Genomic DNA, 25746 nt, shown 5'->3' on the forward strand with positions numbered 1-25746 from the left:
ATATTTTTTTTTACATTCGTTTCTGTCAATGTCATAAACTGGCATGACATTGACAACACACATTGTATGGCTGGTCGAATTAGTTTAGAGAAAATGCCGCCAATTTATATTTTCATGGTTTTAACGCTATTTATTACAATATCGTAGATCATGTTTTAAAACCATTAATATCATAGAAATACTTTTTACTTAGATGGGTTATTTCTTGTGATGCTTAATTAATAAGTAGTAAATTTGGAAAGAAGTCATAAAGTATTTGTGCTGTGACTGTGAGGCTCTCTGTTTACAGACATTGATTGGTATTGGTTGGTACTGGTTTCATTTTGAAATAAGAATTTACCCCTAGTTTCCAGCTCAGCTGCCAATCGGACATAGGTAAGGTACCTTCATAATAAACTATGCCTAAGTAACAATATTGTAATCAATCATCACAACAATACTGGGTATTTTTTCTTTAGTTTAGTACTACATGGTTTCTGTAAGTCTTCATTTCTTTTAACGGTGCAGATTATACTACCCATGATTATACTTTATTTGTCCAATGCTCTTTCACTTAATATATATTTTATATTACTTCTCTGAGTGTGTACCTACATGTAAAAATTACATTTTCTTGATGATGCAGTGCCCTTGTTATTCTTCAAACATCTAAATAAATCATTCTTATTGAAACAGCCATAATGCATACTTGATTTTTTAATTACATTTTATTTTTACATATATTTTTTTAATAGGACATCCTTTGCTTAAGTCTATCAAGCAAAAAACAAGTAGGAACATGGAACTAAGTTTTATGACTAGGAATTTCTAACAAATTTCCTATAAAATATGTTTTCAGCCAGTTAAAATCATAGACTATACCTGTAAATCTAATACACAGAAATCCAGTTTCTATAAGTAGATTGAATGTAATATTTAGTCACTCTTGTAATATTTTGAGGAAAAACTTTGTCTTTGAACTAATACTTAAATAGAGACTCAACCTGGAAAAGATATCAATAGATCTGATAATAAAGAAGTCATTGACTGTTAGTGCTTCCTTCACTGCCTGAAGTGGAGCTCTGATTTAAAAGAAAAATACTCCCATACTCTTTATAACTGCCATTGAAATATATTTTATACATATCCTAGCCTAAATATAAGATTAGATGTAGAAATAATGGATATTTCTACATCTAATCTTATATTTATATTTTTAACTATGTCTATTTTATTACAGGTGATGTCCTTACTGCTATCACCAGTAACTAATCAGAAGGATTTTTCTATATCAAGTTTAAATGTTATAAGTAATAAAAAACACCATAGGAATATTCTTAAAGCTAAAGAAAATACATATAAACATAGGTGCGTTAGAGCACTGAAAGAAAAATTAAAAAAATATAAACTGAGGCATAATGGAAATGAGGATCGAGAAGTATTGGATGTGTCTCAAAAATTGACTAATTTCCTCAATATTAAATCACCTAAAAGCCGAATCATTCAAAATAACAATTGTATAATAGATGAAAATTATCCTAAAAATTATCTATTTAAGATGGGTAGAAAAAAACAACTCATTAAAAGTAAAGAAAGTTCAGATTTAAATGGTCCATTTACAAATCAAACTGATGACAAAAACACGGTAACATTTACTGAAGACAAAGAAAAACAACAAACCAATGCATTTAAATTACTAATGGATTCAAGGAATAAAAGTATCGGAAGCAATTCTCCAGGGAAGGAGAGACCTATAGACAAACATGAAGTACAAGAAATTGCAGAGAAAAAGAATCTTAAAGCCAGAAGAAGTTTAGCTCTCCAAAAACTGGCAGAAGATAAGGGTTCATTAAAGAAGAAAGAAATGGAAGAGTATCAAGAGTACTGTATTAAGAAAAAAATGGAAAATAGGGCTGAGAGGTTGAAGAATATGGTAACAAGTAATAAAGTTAACAAAACAGAAAAGCTAACTAACAAGGTCCTTAAAACAAAACCATCCAAAGAAATTGCATCTGATTTGTTGGTAAATAAAGAAGTACCAAAACAAAAAACATTGACGCTAATAAGCCTATTCAATGATTCTGTAATTCAAACCGATATGAGCCCAACAAAAAAGTTGTCAAAGGCTGATAGCGAATTTTTAGAAAAGTTATCCCCATCTTTAAAAAAGAAAGAAAACATGTTGTGCTACTTTAAAAAGGTAGATAAAGTAATTCCTTTATCTACTGACATGGATAATGATAGTTGTAGCAGTAATGAAGATGTTGTTATCAAAGTAAAACTGTCATCCAAGTTAAAGAAAAAGGCCAAGAAAAACAAATTGTCTGTCTCGAATGTTAACAGAGAAAACTTAGAATCTAAGGGTGTATCAGTTGATTGTATTGAAATTAGTTCTGAAGTAGCAGTTGACAATCAGCAATCAGAGTCAAACAAAAGTAAAGACAGACGGAAGAGAAAAAGAAATTATTACTTAGATAACATTTTAATTAATAGTAATAGCAAATATATTGAATCACCAGCTAAAGAATGTAGACCTAAGCGAAATATAAAAAAACCCATTAAATATAATGACGATGTTGATTTATTTAGTTCTGATGATGATTTGCATATTTTTACACCAAAAAAGAAAAGAAATGGTGATCATGTAACTTCTGCCAAAATAACAACTAAAATAGAAGATAAAAGTAAATCAACTTCAGATGTAGACAAATCTGATATTCCTCTTAAAAGTAAGTCTGCTAACAAAACAAATAAGATACTCCATGCTGCATCTACAGTCTCAGTTCAGAAAAAGAATGTGAAATTAGCACCAATATTTGCTGTCAAACCACAACTTGATCCTGCAGCTATTGAAGCTAAACAAAAATTTCTGCACAGTGGAGTTCCTGATAAATTAAAAAAATATATATCTGATCAAAAAAATAAAACTAAAGATCAACATATATTTCCGATTACTGTCCACATACAGCAACATAAAAATAATAAATGTGTCATTCCTACAAAAAGATTATGTGATCAACTGAAAGATGTGTCTGATAGTGAGCTTAATTTGCCATTAGAACACAGTTTATTTTCAAGGTTTTTTGATACCTTATTATACAATAATGAGACAGAGAATAGTATCATATCAAAATGTGACAAGTCTACAGTTTTACAACTTATTAAGAAAACTTATCCTAAATTTCCCACATATAGGACTTATCACTTATTGAAAGATAAAAAAAGTGGAGAAATTAAAGACTGTAGCTATCAAGATTTGGACAATTGTCTAGAAGTTATACAGGATTCTACTGATTGCATCAATGAAAGCCCTGATACATTAAATTGGTGTGATAAATATAAAGCAACATCTTCAAAACACATAATTGGTAATTTTGAAAGTATTCGAGAGCTGAGGAAATGGTTAGTCACATGGACTGAAAATGAAGTAAAATCGAAAAATAAAGTGAACTTTGAGTCTGATTCTTCAGACTTCTGTCATTCTGATTCAGATAGTAAAAATAGTACTAAAACAACTAATAATTTACTTTTGATTACTGGTCCCGTTGGAAGTGGTAAAACATCAAGTGTATATGCTGTGGCAGCAGAATTAGCTATCAAAGTTATTGAAGTTAATGCAAGCAGTAAAAGAACTGGAAAAATAATGCTTCAAGACTTACAAGAGGCTACACAATCTCACAAAGTTAATAGAGGAAAAAGTAGCACAGAAAATTCCCAAAAATCACAAGAAATCTTTGAAACTAATAAAAAATTACTCAATAAGCGAGGTAGACCAAAGAAAAATATAGAAAAATCATCTAATAAGGATATATTGCCTGCTTCTAAAAATGTAAATTTGAGTCAAACTGCAAGCAGTCAAGAATGTGTTAGGACAGGAATGTCCCTTATTCTTATAGATGATGCAGATATTGTTTTTGAACAAGATGATGGATTTTGCTCTGCTATTGTGCAGTTAGTTCAAAGCTCAAAACGACCAGTCATTTTAATATCATCCACTACATCTTGTTTACATCTACAAAGATTTTCACAGATTGCAAAGAATATTGACATGCATCCTTTTCAGCCCAGGATTCTTGGTACTTGGTTAGACATCATGTGTTTGGTAGATTGTGGAATTTGTGTGCCTGGTACAGGAGCAACAATTTTAGATTTTTGCAATGGTGATATAAGAAAAGCAATAAATTCTTTACAATTTTATGTTTCTTCTCAAATGCAATCAGAATGTGAAAATGAAAATAATACACCATATTCGGATATTGTGCCTATTATGGATGATGAAAATTCTGGTATGTCTTGGACAGAGAATTTTAATACTGATGGTAAAAAGCTTTCTTCAGTTAATAGTTTCGATAACAGATTATGTAAATATATAATTGGCAAGCAACTTACATTATCTCCAGGTCTTCCACTGGACTTGTTCAATATATGGTGGAGTATACCGAAACTACTTATTAGTACAAGTAATTTTCAGCATTTGAAACAGCAAAATATCGATATTTTAGATTCAGAAAATATCCATAAAACAGTTGTTAAAATGGAGGCTGTAGCAAATGCTTTGGATTCTATATCAATAGCTGAATATTTTAGACCTAATTCTGCCATATGGAATGATATCACAAATAACCCTTGGTTTTCTGAAGAAAGTGACAGTGTATCAGAGAATGAAGTTTTGTATGGCTATAATAGCAATCAAGAATTAACTGAAGAAATTACACATAAACTGGTTGTAGGCTCAATTTTTGAAGCCCAACATGTACTGAAAATAAAGAAAAACACTGATGTGCAATTTCCTAGCATGGATTCTCGAAGGTTAGTATATCATAATTCATGAAAACTTACAAAATTAAGAAAATATTTAGAATTTCAAGTATATCTGTCACTGAAAGTGCATTCGGTATTGGTAAATTTAAGATACCTTAATCTCATGTTGGTGACATCTACTTTCTTGTTGTTTTCTTGAGTTTGAGGCCAACTCTTGCATTGACTTTTAGACGATTGTGCGCTGTCAAATAGTAATAAATAAAAAGCCACAGTTTATTTTAATACTTTATTGAACAAATATACAAAAATTATGTATAGAAGATGGACTGAACGCCATACGGTATTTTTTACTAGTCAACCATTACAACAAGCAGAGAAAGCAAGGTGGTGCCATAAAGTACATCTAAAATAAAAAAAATTTGTTAAGTCGTAATTTCTATATTTCCTATAGTTTAGCTGCACCATTATAGGTGCACAATTATCAGGTGTTCCAGTTTTCAAAATCATTTGTATCTTATATATTGCTCAGGCTTAATAGCTCTATAACAAAAAAAGTTTCATTCAAATCGTCCAGTAGATCCGGAGATTAGCGTGTACAAACAGACATACAGACTTTTTTTTTCAAAATTATTATTATATTACTTATTCTACTACTTTTCTACATCGCCCTAAATTATTTATTTGGAATTATATTAAATGTACAGACACAACTTTTTTACTGTTTTATTTTATATATTAATATATGTTGCTTATTTTTCAGGGAAAGAGATCGAGTCGTGACGCGGCATCACAGCTTGAGCAACAGTTTTAACCCATCTGCCGTTCTGGACAGGAGAGCTCTGGCATTGGACTATTGGCCATACTGTCGAACAATTTGCAGGGTAGAGAAATCCAAAACTGACAATAATTTGAAGAGAAACAACCGCTTCTGTCACTATCTCAAATCTTTGAATGTCATGTGTAAAACTGATTACTTTGACAAGTTAGCAGATAGTCTTCATCCATATGGGCCTAAAGAGGAAGGACCTCTTGAAATTGAATAAAGTTAGTATAATATTATAATTTATTTTCATCTATTATTATTAACCAACTATTTTCTTTAAATCGACTGATATTGATTACTTGAAAAGTTACTTATTAATTTGTGAAAATATAAGGAATTTTATTATTTCTTCTTCCTTTAATCTTTTTGTCTCTCATATTTTCTAAGCAGATATTCTATATATTTCTGAATTATTCATAAGTAGGCATTATTGTAAATATTTTTAAATAGTATGTAGTTTTATGATTCACATCATATTTAAGGGATAGTGACGTATATTAGGAATGTTTTCTTAAGAATTTATTAAACATAATTAATCATATATATATTTTATTGTCGAAATTGCCTCAAATGTGCCTTTTAATGTCGGATGTTTTTTAGTCTTTTTTGTTGATCTATGGTGTCCTCACTTCTTTTTATACCTCTAAAGTATTGTTATTTTAGGAATAATAAATATTAGAATTACGTAATAAACGTATTTTTAAAGGCTTGAGCGCACATAGAAATAGTAAATCAATTAAAATTTTTGGTGATATTTCATTATTCGTACACGATATTAAAAATAATTCAAAATTCTTTATTTAATTTAGGATGATATACATTACTTATTGACAAAAAAAACCGCCGATATCCAAAGCGCGGGTGAAGGATTGGCTAAACAAAATGTATTTAATTTATATCGGGAATTAAAGTACTTTCTTCTGTACTTTCCTGAATTAAATTGAATATGGCGTTTATATTTATTTTCCAGGAATTAAAGACAAAAACAAAAATATTCCACGTTGATGACGACAATGAATGACTTTCCGTATATTATATAACTTGATATCTCATAGTAACAAGCTTCCCCAGTTTGACTACCATGAAGTTACAAAAATAAGCGCGAACTTCTGTTATCTAAATGATAATAGAAGTTAAAAGTATCCAATTAATTTTCAAGTCAACAAAAATGCTATTTTTAAGTTTGTGATTAATTGCCCAGCAACAGACGTCATTCTTGGTTACTTTTTGCTGATTATATGAAGTAGACAGTCAGTTGTTTGGGTTTCATGGTAATTAGATTATTTTGAGACCATGCGTTACGTGAATATTAAAAAATACAATAAAACCGAAACGCACCGAACGCCGGGCAAACCAAAGAAATGCTGGCCATTTTTATCCTAAACAGGTAAGTACTTTATTATAAAGTAAAATTTGAGAACCTCCTCTTTTTTGTAGTCGGCAAAAAAACAGACAGTAAAGGAGTCGAAAACTATTCCAAATATAGTGAGAAGTAATTACCTATATAAATAGTAAATACGTACATATATAACAATTAAAGTGTGACCTATAAATAGTAATCATGATATTAAAACCATAAAAAAATATTTTGTGTATTAACTTATTAAGTTATAGAAGTGTTCTTTTTGCGTACCATCGATTTGGTGTCCTTTCGATTTGGATACCAGCGATACGGAGAACTGACGACGCAGCCACCTTCGATTTGGTGCACTGTCAGTGGTACATACCTACGATATGGTGCCTATCGATGCACTATACCATCGATATGGAGACATGATCGACATGGCGCGCTATCGGTACAGGTACCTGTCGATGTAACGACATTCGATGTACTGATTGGCGATATTATGAACTAGACCGGTTCAAGGATTGTTGTATGAATGATTTAATAACATGGGATGATGACCGTGCGAAGTGGAAAATGAAAAAGTAGAAAAGAACCCTGGGCACCGACTGTCAACAGCTCAGGAACGAACCAGGAAAACGCTCAGATTATCATCATCATATCGAGTATGTTATTGCTAACACTGGTGTCAGATTTTATTCAAGTCGCCTAAAGGCATCTGACATGACTTTTACGACTACTTATCGCCATTTAGTGGCAGGTAGTCGCATACGCACTAGTGAACTAAATTGTCCACTAGTGTGCAGGTTTCCTCACGATGTTTTCCTTCACCGGAAGCAAGTGATGGTCTACAAAAACTACTATTATATGAGTCAGATTGGTGTACAAACTCATATGGCACGAGTAGGATACGAACCTGAGACCTTTCGATCCACAGGCAGGTCTTAATCATTACACCACCACCGCTTCGCTCAAGAGAGAAGGCCGAAGATGCCAAAACCGCGTAAGTGAGAGCACGAAGATCCGGGAATATGGAAATACTTTCCATAAAGATTTGAAACGACATTCACGGGATGAAGCTGCAGGAAATATCTGTTGTGTGTATGTATAGTATTTCTGTTATTCATAAAATAGTTAAAACATATTTTAGCTTAAAACTTTTTACTACACACAATAGATATTTCCTGGTGTACCTTCTAATAAAGCACGATCACTACGCACTATTTTCTCCAAAAAAGTGTGTAACTATATACCTATAATTCTCCTTGACCTATACTATTACGCAGTCGTTATATGTGGCACTACCATAGTTTCACGCACCACGGTTGAATTGAAATTAGTTGTAGTAGTAGAAAGTACTTATGTACTCATTACAATGCTCATTTATGGCAGTAGTGTCACGGATAATAATATGATTAGTGCTAAATTAATGGGTTAGTGTTTGTGTACGGACTAACGATAACGACTGCGTAGTTATTTTATCCAATCAGGTAAATTTCTCTTCAAGGTAGGTACCTACCTATACCAAGTCCAATGGAGCGGTATTTGGTTTTTATAAAATTCGAATAGGATTCCTGGGTAGCTACATCATCGGTCCAAGTTTGTAAACTAACTATATGATTTTATTTACTAAATACTCGTACCTATTTGTTTCTAAATATAAACAAAACACGCACTGGGTCGTCTGGTGAACTGAGCAGCAAGATATCCTTTTCAAAATAAACGATAGGCCTGGATAGATAAGTTATTTGTATCTTGATATTAATAGCCTGCTTGTTTACACCATGTCTGTTTTGTGATAAGAGCGAGCTTCCTCAAGTTCGATTTTCTTCGAGAAAATACGCTACGAAGCCCTTGATTTCTAAGTACAATCAGGGCCAAGTATAAATTGTATAAACCTATTTGTATGAGACTACAGATTACTTAACCGAATGGGATGAAATGTATTACTTGATCAACTAAAGAAGTTGCCATTTTCGAACAGTAAAACTTTGTAACATGTGGACAAATCTTCTGCACCGCTGTTTTCTACCTATTTTAATTGGGGTCGGGTCGATTTACCTAGTACCTATGTACCTCTTATAATAAATCGACCCGACCCCAAGTAAGTGTGAGTGAGAGTACCTACTTAGTCTGGGATGGTATGTGCTTACAATTAAGTATCACACTATAATAATAATGACTTTGTTTACATGCGTCTACTACTAGATGCAATTACAAATGAGGTTGTTGAGCTGGTAATAACTGGTTTCGATTTGGAGCAGTCCGGTCCGGTGGACCTTATCTAGAAATTACCAGAATTATCTGAAACTACGCATACTTAATCAGTTTTTGATAAATTTTATACGCTTTAGTGAATGCCATGAAGGAAGGCTTAAAACCTACGTAAACCCATGTATAAATTAAAATACTGATATAAACTATAGGATGAATTCAAATATAGGTAGCTCTAAAACCTAAACCTGCAACTCAGCCGGTCTGGGTTATAAAGCGACCGAGATGCAAAGATTACTAGGTAGGTATAGTTATGTACTTATATAAAATTATGATAAATAAATTAACAGCAGCGTCTCGGTTGCGGACCTAGACCGGCTGTTACATTTCAGGATTTGCTCAACACAGACCATTTAGCCGATTTTAGCCATATGGTCTGTGTTGCTCAAGCGCTGACCTCATAAATAAAAGGTACCTAGAGGTATTAACCTTTAGGTACCTTTTATTTATTCTCATTTGCTAGGTATACCTGTGCAAACATTAGTAGCTACACGATACACCTATTATATAACGTAACTTTCGAGTAGGTACTTAATATGACTTTCAATAATGAACGAGAATAATCGTCCAACTTTCCTGCTGATAACACGATCGTGTGCGTGATGTTTGACCTTTGGTATTCCGTACTGAGAGCTCGAGTTATAGTAACAAGACAAAACAAGACGATCTATTTTTTGCTCAGCTTAAACAGGCGGTGGGTAACTGTACTGGCGCCGGACCTGAGGTTATCAGGAGGCGCGTGCGCGACGCCAACTTTGTGTGACCATAAATAACGCGGGCGGACATCAACCGCGTTTATTGCTCATAAAATTGCCGACCGATACAGACAGTTTCATAAAACAATACAAAATGGTTAAGAGTATTCTTCGTGGTGAAACCTGCGGGTATTGCAACGCTTGTTTGCGCATACGACTGTGCGCGGCTAGAGGAAGGAACCCTGAAGCTTTAGAGTGCGCGTATAAACATATCTTGAAGTCCTACGGGGAAGGTGTTCCGGAGAATCCAGCGAAGGTTCTTGATTCGCCGAGGTCCATATGTGCTTCATGTCGGTGGACATCCGACGCGCAGTTCCCCGAGACGCCAACCTCTGTCAGCGATCTCAGTTTGGAGTGGAGTTCCCGCTCTTCGGAGCGCTCTCGGCGCAAACGCAAGAGATAGAAATTTGCCTTTTTGCACTGAGGAATCCTGAACTCGAAACGCGATCGCCATATCGATGCCACAGAAAAAGTGAAGAAAGTGTCGATGGGAATATGTGGAATATTCATCAATCCTGCAATAAACAGCCTAGGATTGTCAAACAATGTCAAAGGTGTTACTTTTGTAAATATGTATAGGTTAATAAATGTAGTACTTAATTAGTATTAAATAATTGTCTTTAATTTTAATATCTAACTATCTACAGTCATAATTGGCTTGTTCTAAATTTAATTAAGTAGGGGTACTCTATTTCAAATAATTTTGGATGACGAAACACTAACACAGATTTCTCATTCACGAAAATGGCCGATGCACAGCCGCCGCGCGCCGCCGCTGCGGTGACTTGATTGAGCTTTCAATAGTGATGTGCTATTTAACACAGGTTGTTATAAAATTATCTATTTACTCCGATAATGTTAGCTAGTTTTGTAACAAAGCATAACTATTTAGGTATTTTTAAAACTAAGTATACATTTTTCACAACGTTCACTGTCTTTCGTGGTGTGATAACCGTACAGACAGAGCGTTGCGTTGCACGTGAGTGAGTAAAACAAATTCACTTTGGCGTTTATTAGACAGAGAACGAAATAGGTGACACAGACCAATAAGTACGTAAATATATTGCATAATAATTTCTTTTGACAATCCTAATCCTGTAAAAACTGCGAAGATTTCATTGTAGGTAAAATAATTATTATTAGTATAACGAAAAATTAATGTAGCTTTGGTAATTATACGAAAATAGCTCTAAATCCTATGGAATAAGAGATTAACGTAATAGAAATAGATCGTTTTTATAAATATAAAGTTTTTACAACGCGAAAGCAAAAAGCGGCTACGAATCGTTATTTGAAAAACCCATAACGACACGTAACTTTTACTTACTCTTTGTAGGTCTGACCCTTTACGAATATGCAGTGAGAAACTTAGGGGCAACGATACTTTCAGATAGAGAAAAATGTAAGTATATGTTACAAAAATACAAAATATAAAACCTTTTTCTTTTTATATGATTAGTTATTTGTAAAGCTGGGATGCGCCACTAGTTATTGATATAAGTATCGTTTTTCAGAGTTTGATAAATTAAAAAAAAACCTTAGCCAAAAAATATCGATTGCACGTACGTACTTAATTAAAATTTATCATTGAATGAATAATAACACATACCATACCTGCCAGTGTAGGTTCATGAAAATAGTTTAAAACATAAGTAATTATTTTTTTATGTGAAATATAAATCAGACAACAGAGAGGAGATTGCATGTGTCACCAATTGGAACTTTAAATCAATTTTTCAAAATATTCTAAATCATGGATTAAGGTGGACATAAATTTTTGTGGACGTAGGGGCATTATTTCACAAAGTGGTGATTTACCGACAAAACAAACAAAATCTTCTAGGTACAGACATAGCCTTACTTACTGTTTTATTATATGTATCTAACAATCTATATGTATAATATTAATATTAATGTTGATAATATACCTATTATCAACATTAATATGCCAAAGTTCATTGGCCAGAATTTTCAATATTGTGTAGCGTCATTGTTCAGTATTGGGATGCCTCGGCAATAGACAATGAGAGATTAGTAATTCAATTCAATATTTTTATTCTATATTCATTTTAAGTAAGTACTGTAAATGTACAGATTTGATACAGACACATTGTGCTAAATTGTAAAACTATGCGGAGAATGCTAGGCGTAAATGTAACATACTTTATATATTATAATATGATGAACTACACATATATTAAAATGTATAAATGTAGTAAATATACGTTGACGCGACAAAGGTTGAAATAAATTTTAGGAAAGTTACATTTTTGTATTGAAAAACAAGTTGAAGTCATGAAATGTTGTTTATATAAGTTATATGTTAATTAGTTATTTGTTTTGGATCTAAAATTCAAGTTAAAATAGGTATTCAAGTTACCGCAGTTCAAAGCCTTACATATATTTGTAACATTGTAATTTTTCCACTGATTAATAAAAATCGATATGTTTAAGGAATGAATATTTACATTGAATTATGTACAAAATATTACAAAACGTATCTACCACAATTTGTCAGCGATTAAATAAATTATTCCCCAATGGGCCACTGGCAGTCTCTTAACATATGTGATACCTAATTAGTGAAGAACTTTTGCCTTCAAGAATTTTGCTACCTTGCAAACACGGCCGCGCAAATAATGAATTTTGTGAGGTGAGCGTTCAACGAGTTCCGCTGAGTATAAACTCAATAAATAAATAAATATGTTTTTCGAGTAATTTAGCAGTCAGTAGCAACATTCTTGTTTTATAGATGGACAACTATCAAATACGTGTACCACATAATATAACATCACATTCATCGTATTTTCTAACTTTCAGTCTCCCTATCACGATTCAACTGTCTTTTTAATTTCCACTGGTTCGAGTTGTCCAAAGGCGTTTTCGACGTTTTCTTACAAACGACATAACATATTATTAATTTTATTAGTAAAACCGTCGAACCCAAAATACTTTAGTAGGAACAAAATTAGTATTTTCATAAAAAATACGAGACAACATTGGAGTACGTATGGAATTATTTGTTGCTCCCTGTAAGCTCAGATATCATGCAAATCCTAATTGTAAATTTTTTACTTGCCTAAATATTGATATCATAAATTAGGTACGTTTAGTACGTCTATTATAGCTGAATTAATTATATACGATTTTACGTTAGGATAATGTTAAATAAATAAGTTCTTTTAAAGTTAAAATATGTTAAGCTATTCTTTATACTTACAAATAAAAATTAAGTGGCATAAAGGAACAGGCAAACACCAAACACGATAGGACAGGATAGATAAATATGATAGGACAAAATTATGTATAGATTCAACAGAACAAGAACACTATCATGAAATGGGGGAGCTATAAAAGACTAATGGTCACCAGCCCCGGTAGGTATCGGATTTGGCTTATGGCCTGTATACATGCACCAAGTATATATAATACATATCCCTCGATTCGTGTATTTTTTTGGAAGGAGGGAGACGGAGGAACCGGAGCAGCGATCAGACAGCTGCCCTACCAGCAACAATCTACAAGGTGTGCGGAGCGCGGGAGAGACCGGCGGGACACAGCACGGCCGCGCGCGGGCCCAGCATGCTCAGCAGCAGGTACGACACCAGCGACCCCGACAGCAGTCCGCCGTTGTACGACAGCGTCATCATGTTTCCTGCAACCAAACAAACAAACATATATACATGACTACTCAGCTAATCCATTACTAATTAATATTATAAAAAGCGACAGTAAAAGTTTGTTACCTCTTCCATCTTTATCTACTCTACGAAAAAATAAATATAATTCACAATGAAATAAAAATCATATAATCGATCAATCAGTTAGAGACGAAAAGAAATGATATCCACTCCGAAAATATAGAAGATAAATATTATTAATTTTATTTTTCTTTTAAATGTTCTTCGTACAAATATCATATCGATAATTATTTCTGACATAGAAAAGTATCCATTTGAAAATATATTATTATTTTATTGTTATAAGTTAAAACTGAAAAATAAATACCTGCTATTTCTCGATTTTCTCTCCCAACGCGCGATGGCGCCATAATCATAGGAACTGAACCAAACAATCCATTTGTGAATCCCATCACAATGACGAACATGATAGGATACATCTGGAATGAAAAAACATCATTGGAAAAAACAGAAATTAAACGCTTATTGGTACGCGCTTGGTGTCGCCAACTATGCAGACATGTCGGACACTCCTTTGGACCTCAGTGCCCAGCGTCATGTCTCGACGAACACAGTGGAAGGTCTTCTTCATATCCAAAAACAAGAAATGGAGACGCGTATTCTTCCTCCTGTACTTCTTCATGACAATCCTAAGGGGAAAATAGGGTCCGCTGTGCCAAATCCTGGGCGAAACACATAATCATACTCCGAGACAATGCTCTCCTGTCAGATCGGAGAAAGAGCCATGGTGTGAGAAAACCTTTAAACCGCGATAGTTGCTATATTCTTGCACCGATCCCTTCCCCTTGAAGACTGGCGTTATAATGCTCAATCTCCACAAGGCTTAAAGCAGGCAGCGGCTGCTGTAATAACAAAAACATAATAAAGTATATATCTAAACCTGCATGAAAATCCATGCATCAGTTTTTGAGACGCGACAGTGGACTTTGTTATGTAGTACGTAAGGACAGTGTAACATATAGTGTGTACTGACGTCGGGCACGATGTGCGGCTGGTGGCGAGGCGCGCAGCACAGCAACATGAGCGGCACCAGCAGCAGCCGCACGCCGCTCGCCATCAGCAGCTGGCTGCGGCTCCACTCGTACGGCCACGCCGCTGCTATCTGAAAAGAAAAACATAATTTTAATGAAAATGCAGATCACTCACGTGTGATTATCGATTTTCAACTTTAGACTGAAATTGTAGTCGACTTTGTGTCGACCGTGAATATTCACACGTGAGTGATCCGTATTTTCAATAAAAATGTCTATTACTCCTGTTAGTTTTAGTCAAAATTTTAACAGTTTATAAAATACTAAAGGCGCTACATGCTATAAAAGTCATTAATCCACTCCATAAGGAATATCATTAAATAACTAAAATCCCAGTGAGTACTCGAATACGTAAAACGATGTCGGAAGGTGAAAAAATACGCTTAAAAATAAAATAAAATTCATTCAATTCAGACACTCGATGCATAACTTAACACACGTTCGAATTGGGTTAGTGATAATGCAATAGAAAGGGTGTAGTAAAAACAGAATAATAGAAAAGGAAACACTGACCTTCCCGAACAAGTCGAACAAGTTGAAGGCGCACATGAGCACGATGGGCATCCAGTCGCGCAGACGACATGAGGGCACCTCGGCTGCGATGCCGGGGTACAGGCTCAGCGTGGTGAAGTACACCAGTCCTATGCTCACCATGTACGGGTAGATGGCGCGCGCCACCGCCCAGCGCGCCACCACTCCGCCTTCAATTGTACACAAGTTACTTTAGGCATTTCTCCTCAGCTGTGGTTGTTCCGACATGCTAGTAGTTTGTAGGTTTTTTGTAATACTATATAATTTAATGATCTGTGAAGTTCTAATTTCGGAATAAATTCAGTTTGGCCATACGTCTTAATAGTATACAGAGGCAAGAGTTACGAAACTCGAAGACCAAATTTAGCTGTACAGCCTTAATTGATGGTGACCTAGGTATTTGAATAACCAAATACAATAGGTAACTAAATGTCTGTTAAATTGATCAGTTTTATTCATTACGTGAATCACATTTTTTTTGTTCTCAGTTTATATATTTATAAATATATTCATATTGAACAAAAGAATAAGCAAAAAAAAACATATATTTACGCTTAAACGCCCGCCAAGACGTGGGTCTCTCTGGAGACTCGAATACCACATCCTCCACCTTATAGGAAGGTCTGGGAGTCCGCAGCGCCGCCGAGGCCGCGGGGGACTCCGAGGCGCTGGGCGGGGACGCGAGCGGAGCCGCGGCCTCAGGCGAGTACACTGGGTTCGCGAAACTGAATGCAGTTGATTCAGTCTCCGCTAAAAATTTTTAAATGAAATTTTCATGATATTCAATACAATAATTCCTTATTTCACATTTGAGTTACATATAGTACAAAATGTATCCCACATAGGTAGCATAAAATGTGACGTTCCACGAGAAAAGGTATCTCATGGAGAGAAGGTTCGTTTTTAATATCAATGCGCATAATACGTCGTATGTGTAACTTCAGTAAAGTACTTTTTCTCGCGGAACGTCACAATAAAAATAATGAATGAAATTGGCCGAAATGCGGCGTTGTTGCTGTCGCTAATATAATAATTCCTATTATATTGTGTTCTAATAATCCATGGGAGAGATTTTACTATAAAGAAAGGAAGTGTGTGACAGAAAACCCGATGTGCTAGTTATTTAATTGACCAGTAAGAGCATGCCGTGATGTTTCACATGACATCCATATAAGATGTTTCTCATTACAAAATGTCTCGTTAATTTTTAATTAGACAGTACATTTAAAAAAATATTAGTGGGTGTTAACAAAAACATGTGAGTTACTTAGTATTAGGTACTGGATATAGCATGTACATAGCTGAAGCTTTTGCTTCGTGTTGTATGATAATACATTGATTATAGCATAAAGATGTAGTGTTAGCAAGGTGCTTGAATAAACTGACTACATATTTGATTTGTTATAGTACTCACAATCGAAAATAGTCATTACGGAAATAAAATAGATGGTGCAAATTACCTTGGCTAGTGGATAAAGCTGGGCTTTGCAATTTCAACACGCCGAAATTGCCCTCACCTGTTTCACTCTCCATCTGGAATCGAAAAGTTTTTACATTATCATTTTGAAACAACAGTTGTATATAAATTTAAATAAACTATATGTATGTCAAGCGGTGCTCCGATAAATGTAAAATATATAATGTATCAATCTACGCGAATAAAGTTGATGAATTTTGTTTGAACGCGCTGATTTTTTGAACTACCAGTGAGATTTGAAAAATATTAACGAGTACGTGAACCACATTAACGAAAAAGGTTATAAGGCTCACCAGACCCTAAAATTTGCATGTCGCAGGGCGCCGTTCGCCATTTTCACCGACAACTTGCTTTCTGTGAAGAAACTCTGACAATCATTTTAGAAGAGAGAACTCACTCACCAATGTCACATCGTCATTAGGATTCAAATGGAGCTGAATCCGTCGCCTATGCCGCGACTCAATAGTCAGTCTCAAGTAATGTAGCACTAACGGGTGCTTCATCATCACGTGGTGAAGAACGGAGTGCAGCAGCAGGATCACGATGCAGACGATGAAGAACATGAACGTGCTGCGTTGTGGCTGCGGGAACTCGTACTTCGTGATGATGCGGTCTAGGGATACCCAGAAACCGGCGGCGCCTGGAAAATAAGTGAGCGGTTTTTTTTGAGACTAATCAATTTCAACTTCTACTTTCCAAATTCATAAAAAAAATCTTTAAAAAATTAAATTATTTGTTTTTAAAAATTACAATTAATTCCAACGAATACAATATTTTTCGCAGTTATGTGTTCTATTTGAATAAATACGGCCACTTTCAAGGTTCAATTACCAGCCCTGAATGGATTGCGAAAGCGCAAGGAGAGAGAGAGAGACAGAGATAGTGAAAATGAAGTAAATAAAACAGAGACAAGACTCACTTTCCCCAGCCATAACAGCTTGCGTGTACCGCGGCGGCAGGCAGCCAGCGAAGCCGTAGTACGAGGCTTGTTGTACAGTGCACCCAAAAGCGACCACAGCGATCGCCACTAAGTTCACGCTATATGACACCTTGTTCGAGAACTGGTCCCAGCCGATGTTGCACACCGTCACGAATAGCATCGTCCCGAGCGATAACAAGATACCTGCATTTATTAATTGCAATAATTAAAAATTGCCTTTATTAATTATTAAAATAATAGGTAAAGACGTTAACGTCTTTGGACAAAACGCTGATTCTATCGTAGCTTTTTCTCTAGGACGACGACAACTTTTGACAAAGTTTGTAAGACATAAAATTTTGGATATTGCCTTAATCAATATCAATCAATCAAATATATGTTGACTTGGTTTCGAATATTCTAGGCATTTTAAGAATATTTGCTGCAAACACACTATTTTAGTAGGAAATGAAACTACAGTTAGTTAGTAGTTGCCTTCTCCTTTATCAGATCAATGTGCTCTTAACAAGACATAGCAAAACATACCGAAGGTGATCCTGGCGTTGTAAGTGAAGAAGTCGAGAAGCATGTTGTTGATGACCACAGCGACGCACGCTGAGGCAATGTACACCGTCGACATGTCGAACATTATTGTGGAGTTGGGGTAGTGTGCCTGGAAGTAGTCCACGGCACACACGAAACTGGAATTCATAATTTATCTACTAAGAAGTGACGCCTCCTAGTTCTTCACTCAGTACTTCTTTAGTGCCTACATTAGCGTTTAGGACGTGCGAGGGGATTAAACATGTAAATGCCATTAATTCATAGCACAAAATAAATAACTATACAGTTGTTCCATAATTTAAACATACCAAGCCATACTGCAGGAATTTAATGAAATTTAGTCCACGTAAACTGAAGTAACGTGGAGGTATGTCATACTTTTTATTTTAAAATGGGAACAGGAGCCCCGAAGCGTAGCAAGTAATAAGTGTTATAAATGATTGGCAGGATTGACAGATCTTGAATTGATGTTTGTTACACTTGTACGTAAAAATTACTGGATGGATTTTGATGAAATTTAGCAAGAATGGAATATTCTCTCTCTCACATCTGGCGCTGTCCTGTTTCTTCCTTATCTGTTGAGAGAGCCTAGGGAACGCTTTGCTACTTTTTCGTGTACACTTTGCATGGTCGTCGGCACCACTTGTCAAACCACTGGCACGCATATCATCCTTAATCACCAGCCAGCACTTTTTGGGTTTGCCCCGTCTGCCAAGGCCAGATGGAACATCGTCCTTTTTATCCCAAAATTCCAACGGAAGCCTCGGGAACCAACTAATAAAACAGTAATTGCCTACCAAGATACTTTTAAAAATAACGGAATGATTACCTGTTATACGGGAGGAGGAACGCCGCACCGGCAATAAAAAGGGTCATGTAGACATAGTCATATTTGTCAGCTGGCGGCATCGGCGGCGGCGGATGCTCAGGAACTGTAGGCAGCGGCTCCCCGCGCGCCGCACGGATCGCCTCGATGCGGGCGTAACCTCGCCCCAACGTCTCGTTCATTATGATGATGTATTTACCACATTTCAATTACGTTTAAAGAAAAACTCGTCTAATCTCCGCCTCATGATGCTTTCAGTTCGATGATCATAAGAGTACGATTACTTAACAATATCAATTACTTTGTTTTGTGAAGTTATTTTATGTTTTAGCCTACTTACTAAGCTGTTACAAAACTTAATTAAAAATAAAAGTTTGAGTTGATATTTAAGGTACCGAATGTCTTTGTTTTCGATTTAATAACAAATTTTGGCCGGCCGACTTGACAGCGAGACGTGCCAGTAGGTCGCGCATGCGTGGTTTCGCATTGATTTTCAGTGACGTTCTTCGCTTATTCGAAGAAATAATTATACTTTTATAAGTTACAATAAATTATATAACTACCTAAATGTGGTTAAGTTTTATTGAATCGCTTAACATTGATTAATCAATTTACGTTTAATTGTCTATGAATGACTTGTTTTATATTGATACTAGCAGCCCGCCCCAGCTTCGTTTGGGTAAAACCTTAATAAAAGTTTCACAGTAATCACCCTATAGATCAGGTTTAATTCAAAATAATTGAATTCAGGTTTCGAACCATCAATGGTGTTGTCTACAGCTGAGTTGTCTACTCATATCTTTAGTTGACGAAATTTTGAATGGGTTATATTTCTTTTCACCCTCATTTAACTACCATCAAGATCAAATTTTTAAAAATCCTGAAACACGAGTTTTATTATTTTTGTTGCATAGCATTTGTGCCAAGTTTCAAGTAAACAGTAAAGATTTTCGTTATTTTTCATACAAATTTTACCCACAATTTTTACCTCTTTTTGTGGTCGAATTTTGAAAATTCCTTTCTTATCTGAGCACTACGTAATAACCTAAAGCTACTGCCCAAATTTCGCGTTTGTAGCTTCTATGGTTTAGGCTGGACGTTGATTAGTAAAAAACGCTTGTTCTTTTATATATATATATATATATATATAGATTAGTTAAATATCGTTTACAATCGGAATCACAGTCGGTCGATCCATATGTGTAGTTGTTTTCAAATTGTAGTTACAAATAATAACGTAAATAATTTTTTGTTTGTATATTTTTCTTTAAAAAACAATTCCTTCTTTTATGTAGATACGTATATCGTAATTACACATATGGCAATACAAGATAAGACTTTTTGAGCTAATTGTGAAGCGAAGATTCAGGCTCATGGGATATTAGATAGTTTATTAAATATATTTGGATAGATTTTAATCATAAACCTATATACTTATTTTATTATATTTTAAATGAAAGAAAAAGTATATTAATAATAATAAAAAATCTAATCTAGCAAGTTTAACAAAGTTAAACATCTATGAAGATCTTTGTTCAAAAATAACACTAAAAGGATTAGCAGAAAGGGTGAGTCCATCAACGGGCTCTAAAGATGGCAGTGAGTCTCCATGGGGAATTCGAAGATTAAATTTCTGCAGGATGTGAGTCAAGAACATAAAGAGTTCCGATTTGGCCAGTCCTTCCCCAATACATCGTCTACGACCTACAACAATAGATTCAAAGATTCACATGTTTATTTGCCAACTACATATGTGGCATTACCCACTATATATTATTGGATATTAAATAGGATTTATAGCTTTTGAGATTTTTTGTTAGATTTCAACGGCCATATCTTATGGACTAATAACAATAGTACACAGTACACCAAAAAAGACATATTCCAACGAGGGTGTATGTTAGGCCCGAAATGTAGTTCTGGGGCTTTAAACATGGGAGTTGTGAATCGTGCTTTCATAAGTGATAGATAGTGCTTTAACGACACATGCTTATGTGCTTTCCATGCTTTATATATTTAACCATAGTTAGGACGTAAAAGGAGATAAGCTTCATCCCGGAAAATAGGTTTCCTACATAATATATAAATCTACATAAAATATAGTTCATTATAAATCAAAAATTACCTAAGCCAAACGGAATGAGTCGTTCGTCTTGAACCAGTTTTCCTTCATTCAAAAACCGTTCTGGTTTGAAAGTGTCTGCTTCTTCCCAGAGGTCGCCGTTGTGCAGATCGTGTATTGCCATCAAGAGGAAAGTGCCCTAAAGGAAAAGTTAATTAAAAAATATGTTACCAAATTAAATGTTTCTAGCAATAAATTATGTATTTTCACAAAGTGTTGTGAAAATACATAATTTATATAGTGATATATAATTATTTATTATTTCCTAATCGTCACACTATGTAAAATGGGTCCCCCATAACATTTTTTGACTTTCACACTAGTGTGAAGACCAAGAAATTTATTTCCCCACCTGTGGAGGAGACTAAGTCGTGGATTTTGCAAGTGTTTTACCTTTGGAATGAGGTATTCCCCCAGATGAGCATCTTCAAGGGCCATATGAGGAATCCCCATTGCAGCAACACTTGACAATCTCAGTGTTTCCAGTAAAACTGCTTCAGTGTAGACCATTCTAGGAAAAAATAAGTCCTATATAAAAATATGATATGTTTCTAACTGATAAAAAGTGTTTAAATGAGTTATTCCAGATTAATAGTTTAAAGATCATCAGCTCTTTTTCTTATTTTAATACCAGACAATGTTGGAAAATATTAAATACTAGGTGATGTTAATATTACGTGATTCATTATGCTATTACCACGTCCCTCACCTAGAAGCGGGACTGCGTATACAACCCTTGGTAGAATAAATCATAGATAAATATCGTATTGTGTAACTGTTCTATTTCTAGACAGTGGGTTAGGTTGGGATCAAGTTCACGGATATAGAAGTATGTATAGTATCTTTTATTATTTATGTATGCAACGGTCTATGCTATTGCAAAGACGGTCATAACTTAAACAATAATATGATGGTAAATCGTCGCATAAACACAATGAAGCTTCCTCTTTTCTGGTGACTTGGAGGATATAATACATATGTCTTCGAAAGGTCCCAGGTTCGAATTCTATTCATGTATTAGGCTCAAACCAATTCCAATCTGACATTTATGTATCAGTTTTCATAGTTCCCGTAAAAGATAAACTTTACAGTTTTGAAGATTCTGTGATTTTACAAGCGGAAACTTAAGAGTAACACAGAAGACCGTAAAAATTAAAAATTGCTATTTTAATTGCGTGCAAATCTCTTGCCACCCACTTTTAACATACCTGGATCTGTCGCTTAAAGAAGGCTGTCTGATACCAATGACATCGTCAATCTCCTTTTGCACTTTCCTTTGAATATTTTCATCTCGCACTAAGTAAAGGAGCATGAAAACCGCTGTGTTGGCCACGGTTTCCATGCCGGCTTCAAGCATATCTAAGCTCACGACATATAGCTCTTCTTCTGTGACTATAATATAAAGAAGAGTATAGTACACCCAAATATATTTAACAAAGATTTGTATTTTTATTAGTAAGGTAATAAGTAAAAAAGCGGTGCGAGGCGTTCAATGTTTAAGACCTATCACGTGGGTTTGTATAAAATTTTACTCATGTATAGTAATTTTCATAGACCACCACTTGTTTCCAGTGAAAGAAAAATATCGTGAGGAAACCTGCACACTGGTTGACAGTTTAGTTCACTAATGCGTTATGCGACTACTTACTACTAGTCATTTAGGCGACTTGAATAAAATCTGACGCCAGTATTAGCAAAAACATATGTACAACATAAGAAGAATTAAAAAATATGTACTGGATAAAATATAATACAGACTATTCGTTAATGGCTTTTTTTGAAAGTAACTATTTGTTACTGATATATTACGTACAAGCATTTTCCTTGTTCGACAGCATTTCAATGAGAAAGGCGTCGATAACATCGCGGGGATTTTCAATGTCGATGCTGGCTTTGTGCTCTTCTATAGTTTCCTATGTAAGACGCATACAAATTTAAAGCATGGTAATATAATGACAGACACTGGTATATAGTAATGATATGGAACTTTGTCAAAAACTATATAAATATTTCGTTCCTTAAAAACGTATTCCAAAACTTTTCAATTAGGCATATGTTGTTAAACAATTGTATTTAAAGAATGAAAAATGAAAGAATCTACAATTGAATTTTTTGGAACAAAAAAGCAATATCTAAAGATAATATTATAAACTAGTGAGTATGACGGAAGTATTTCCTACTTTAACAAAAGTTTGCAGACTGGCGTGTATAGCCTTCATCTCAGTGAACCCGATTAGTTTCGGGACCAGGTGCCTGAGGAACGGCATGAAGCTGATGATGCCTCCGCTCATGTCGACCAACCGGAATAGCCGCATCACAAGGCCACAGAGGTGCTTCACTCGGTCATCATTTAAATCGTATCTATATGAATAAATGGACAACACTCAACAGCCAATACTAAGCGATGGATACTCAACAGAAATGAGCACAACAGACCCAGAATTGCAGACAAATATTATGTGATTATAGGTACAAATATTTTTCCGCGCTGGGAATCGAACCCAGGACCTTCAGATAGCGGGCGGGCCTTACATTAGTTTGATTGATGAGCTTAAGGGGGCGGTTTTCTTAATAAATGACACAACTATATGAAACATACTGAAAGTAATTTCATGAATGATGATTTGTAAATCGATTTATATTTCTGGACATAAATTTATAGGATGATGATAGCCTATTTGCTTTTTTGACACGTTTATTGAAATTTAAATGAATAGGTAATTAAAAAGTAAATAAGGCAACGAATGCATGGCGTGTAAATAGAATGGGATTTCAAAATATTTTGAATCGGACAATAAAATTAAATTTCAAGAAAATCTATTCTCACCTACGTCCTGCTACGACGCGCCACAGTATATTGATAACGGAAATATTAAACATTTGGTTTACAAGTACTGGCTGGCCAGAGTCACTGGCGCGCAATTTTACTAGTTCCGAGCATTCCTCCGCAATGATAACTTCCATGGATCGAGTACCATATCCAAAACTTCGAAGGTACTTCAAAGCAACTCGCCTAGTGTTGCTCCAAGGGCGGCCATCACCAAACACAATTCCTATAAGTAATAATAATATATTATGTAGATAATTCTGACGTGTGTGTAAAATGATGATATCTCAGCCATAATTACAGCTTGTTATCGCCTTATTTAATAACATAAGTATTGGTAGAACTCAAATTACATAATTATTGAATTATCATCAATTGTTTGTGGTTTTTCTTGAAATTTGTAATCATTCTTTTTGGTAGGTTTTTCTTTCTTTCTAGTTATCATGATAATAGTATTACTTATACTAATATTATTATCATGATAACTAGAAAGAAAGAAAAACCTGTTAATTTGTGCGACAGTGAAATTACAAATGCAATATTATAGCATAAAAACTTACCAAGTTTCTTTCCAAAGGACCTCATGGTATACATGAATCCATCAGGCCGGCCCTCAAACACCTCTCTAGATGAAACTTCTTTAATCATATCTCTCCCGGAAACGACCACAACGTTTATCAAGCCCAGCCTCAAACCAAGAATGTTACCATAAATCTTCGACCACGATTGCCACAACTTATGGTGGTATTTGTGATTCTTCAATCCCATCCATACTGATAAAAGATTTCCTATGATGGGTAAAGAGTAAGGACCTGTAATTGAAATCTTTTCTTTGAAAATTTTTGGATAAGAATGTATTTATTCCACAGATATAAAAACATTACATTGAAAAGTTCTTATATCTGTGATTTATTCAAATACTTATTGAATTATTATAAAGAAAATATATAATTTTACAAGAAATAAAACAATAAAGCTTCACCTGGCGGATATAATAAATATTTGGAATTTCTCCTATTAATTAAATAATAAATCAACAACAAAAAAACAGCAAAGTGCCACATTTCACTGCAGTGAATGAAAATGAACTAAACATTTTTCCTCATGAGTTATTCTAAATCTAAATATTCATATTGTAAGTCGCAACATAATTTAAATAAGAATAAAAGAAACTAATAATACTTACAGACTTAAAAGTTCGGATACAATAGGAACTGTTCGTAAATTATATTTAGATATATTTGTACTTAAGCTATGGGTCCCTAACTATTACCGAAGAATTAGAAAGATAAGAAAATTATATCAGAATGTTAGAAAAAAGTTTGGACGTTCCTGTATATTTTTATTATGCGAAAAATTAGCTGCTATTAAAAAAAATACAAAAAACTTACTTACAGGTATGGTATGTGTTGTTGAATGTAAAACTGCACGTTTTAAACTCTGCTTTAAACTCTGAACTACTAACCTCACTACTAACTAGTAAATTGATTTATATACCTAATATCCTTATAAGTAGGTAACAACTTACTTATCATAATATACAGATTACAAATTAATTCACAGGACACTAGCCGAATGTGTGAACAGGCAGGTTTTTTTCAATAAAATTGCGGTTTCCTTAAAATTAAAATTTTGTTTATAATTGAATGTTTTTTGCTAAATGATTTTTGCAGTCATTAATTAGAAAGTAAGCTGGTAATGAAAGTATTTGAACTGTAACATTTATAATTGAATTATTTCTTTAAATTTTAAATTACGATTTCAATTTGTGATAAAAGTAACATACAATTTATTGGTGGAATTAAATCATA

At 34.3% G+C, this 25746-nt stretch overlaps 3 protein-coding genes across 5 annotated transcripts; 1 reads left to right on the top strand and 2 right to left on the bottom strand.

Annotated features, from left to right (window-relative positions):
- The first annotated feature begins 56 nt into the window (after positions 1-56).
- Positions 57-5910, top strand: elg1 (enhanced level of genomic instability 1). The gene is made up of 3 exons (XM_053750384.1): positions 57-375; positions 1220-4788; positions 5501-5910. The coding sequence occupies exons 2-3, from the start codon at positions 1223-1225 to the stop codon at positions 5781-5783; spliced, it is 3849 nt and encodes a 1282-aa protein (XP_053606359.1). The 5' UTR covers positions 57-375; positions 1220-1222; the 3' UTR covers positions 5784-5910.
- Positions 5911-11975: 6065 nt separating this feature from the next.
- Positions 11976-20117, bottom strand: Ent3 (Equilibrative nucleoside transporter 3). 2 transcript variants are annotated; one of them, XM_053750386.2, is made up of 10 exons: positions 18990-20117; positions 18143-18297; positions 17597-17800; positions 17079-17317; positions 16718-16733; positions 15753-15950; positions 15183-15370; positions 14612-14740; positions 13946-14057; positions 11976-13592 (listed from the first exon to the last, which is right to left on the bottom strand). In XM_053750386.2, the coding sequence occupies exons 1-10, from the start codon at positions 19166-19168 to the stop codon at positions 13456-13458; spliced, it is 1557 nt and encodes a 518-aa protein (XP_053606361.1). In that variant the 5' UTR covers positions 19169-20117; the 3' UTR covers positions 11976-13455. The 2 variants fall into 2 exon arrangements, with proteins under 2 accessions (XP_053606361.1, XP_053606360.1); XM_053750385.2 differs by having other exon boundaries at positions 16661-16733; positions 18990-20116.
- Positions 20118-25527, bottom strand: LOC128672887 (farnesoate epoxidase-like). Of its 2 annotated transcripts, none has more exons than XM_053750389.1 (9): positions 25331-25527; positions 24496-24747; positions 23936-24161; positions 23289-23469; positions 22922-23021; positions 22317-22500; positions 21502-21619; positions 21112-21247; positions 20118-20690 (listed from the first exon to the last, which is right to left on the bottom strand). In XM_053750389.1, exons 2-9 carry the CDS (start codon positions 24701-24703, stop codon positions 20506-20508), a joined length of 1338 nt encoding a protein of 445 aa, XP_053606364.1. In that variant the 5' UTR covers positions 24704-24747; positions 25331-25527; the 3' UTR covers positions 20118-20505. The 2 variants fall into 2 exon arrangements, with proteins under 2 accessions (XP_053606364.1, XP_053606362.1); XM_053750387.1 differs by having other exon boundaries at positions 24918-25527.
- Between the last annotated feature and the right edge of the window lie 219 nt (positions 25528-25746).

This window comes from Plodia interpunctella, chromosome 10 (assembly GCF_027563975.2).
Source record: "Plodia interpunctella isolate USDA-ARS_2022_Savannah chromosome 10, ilPloInte3.2, whole genome shotgun sequence".
NCBI classification, from domain to species: domain Eukaryota; kingdom Metazoa; phylum Arthropoda; class Insecta; order Lepidoptera; family Pyralidae; genus Plodia; species Plodia interpunctella.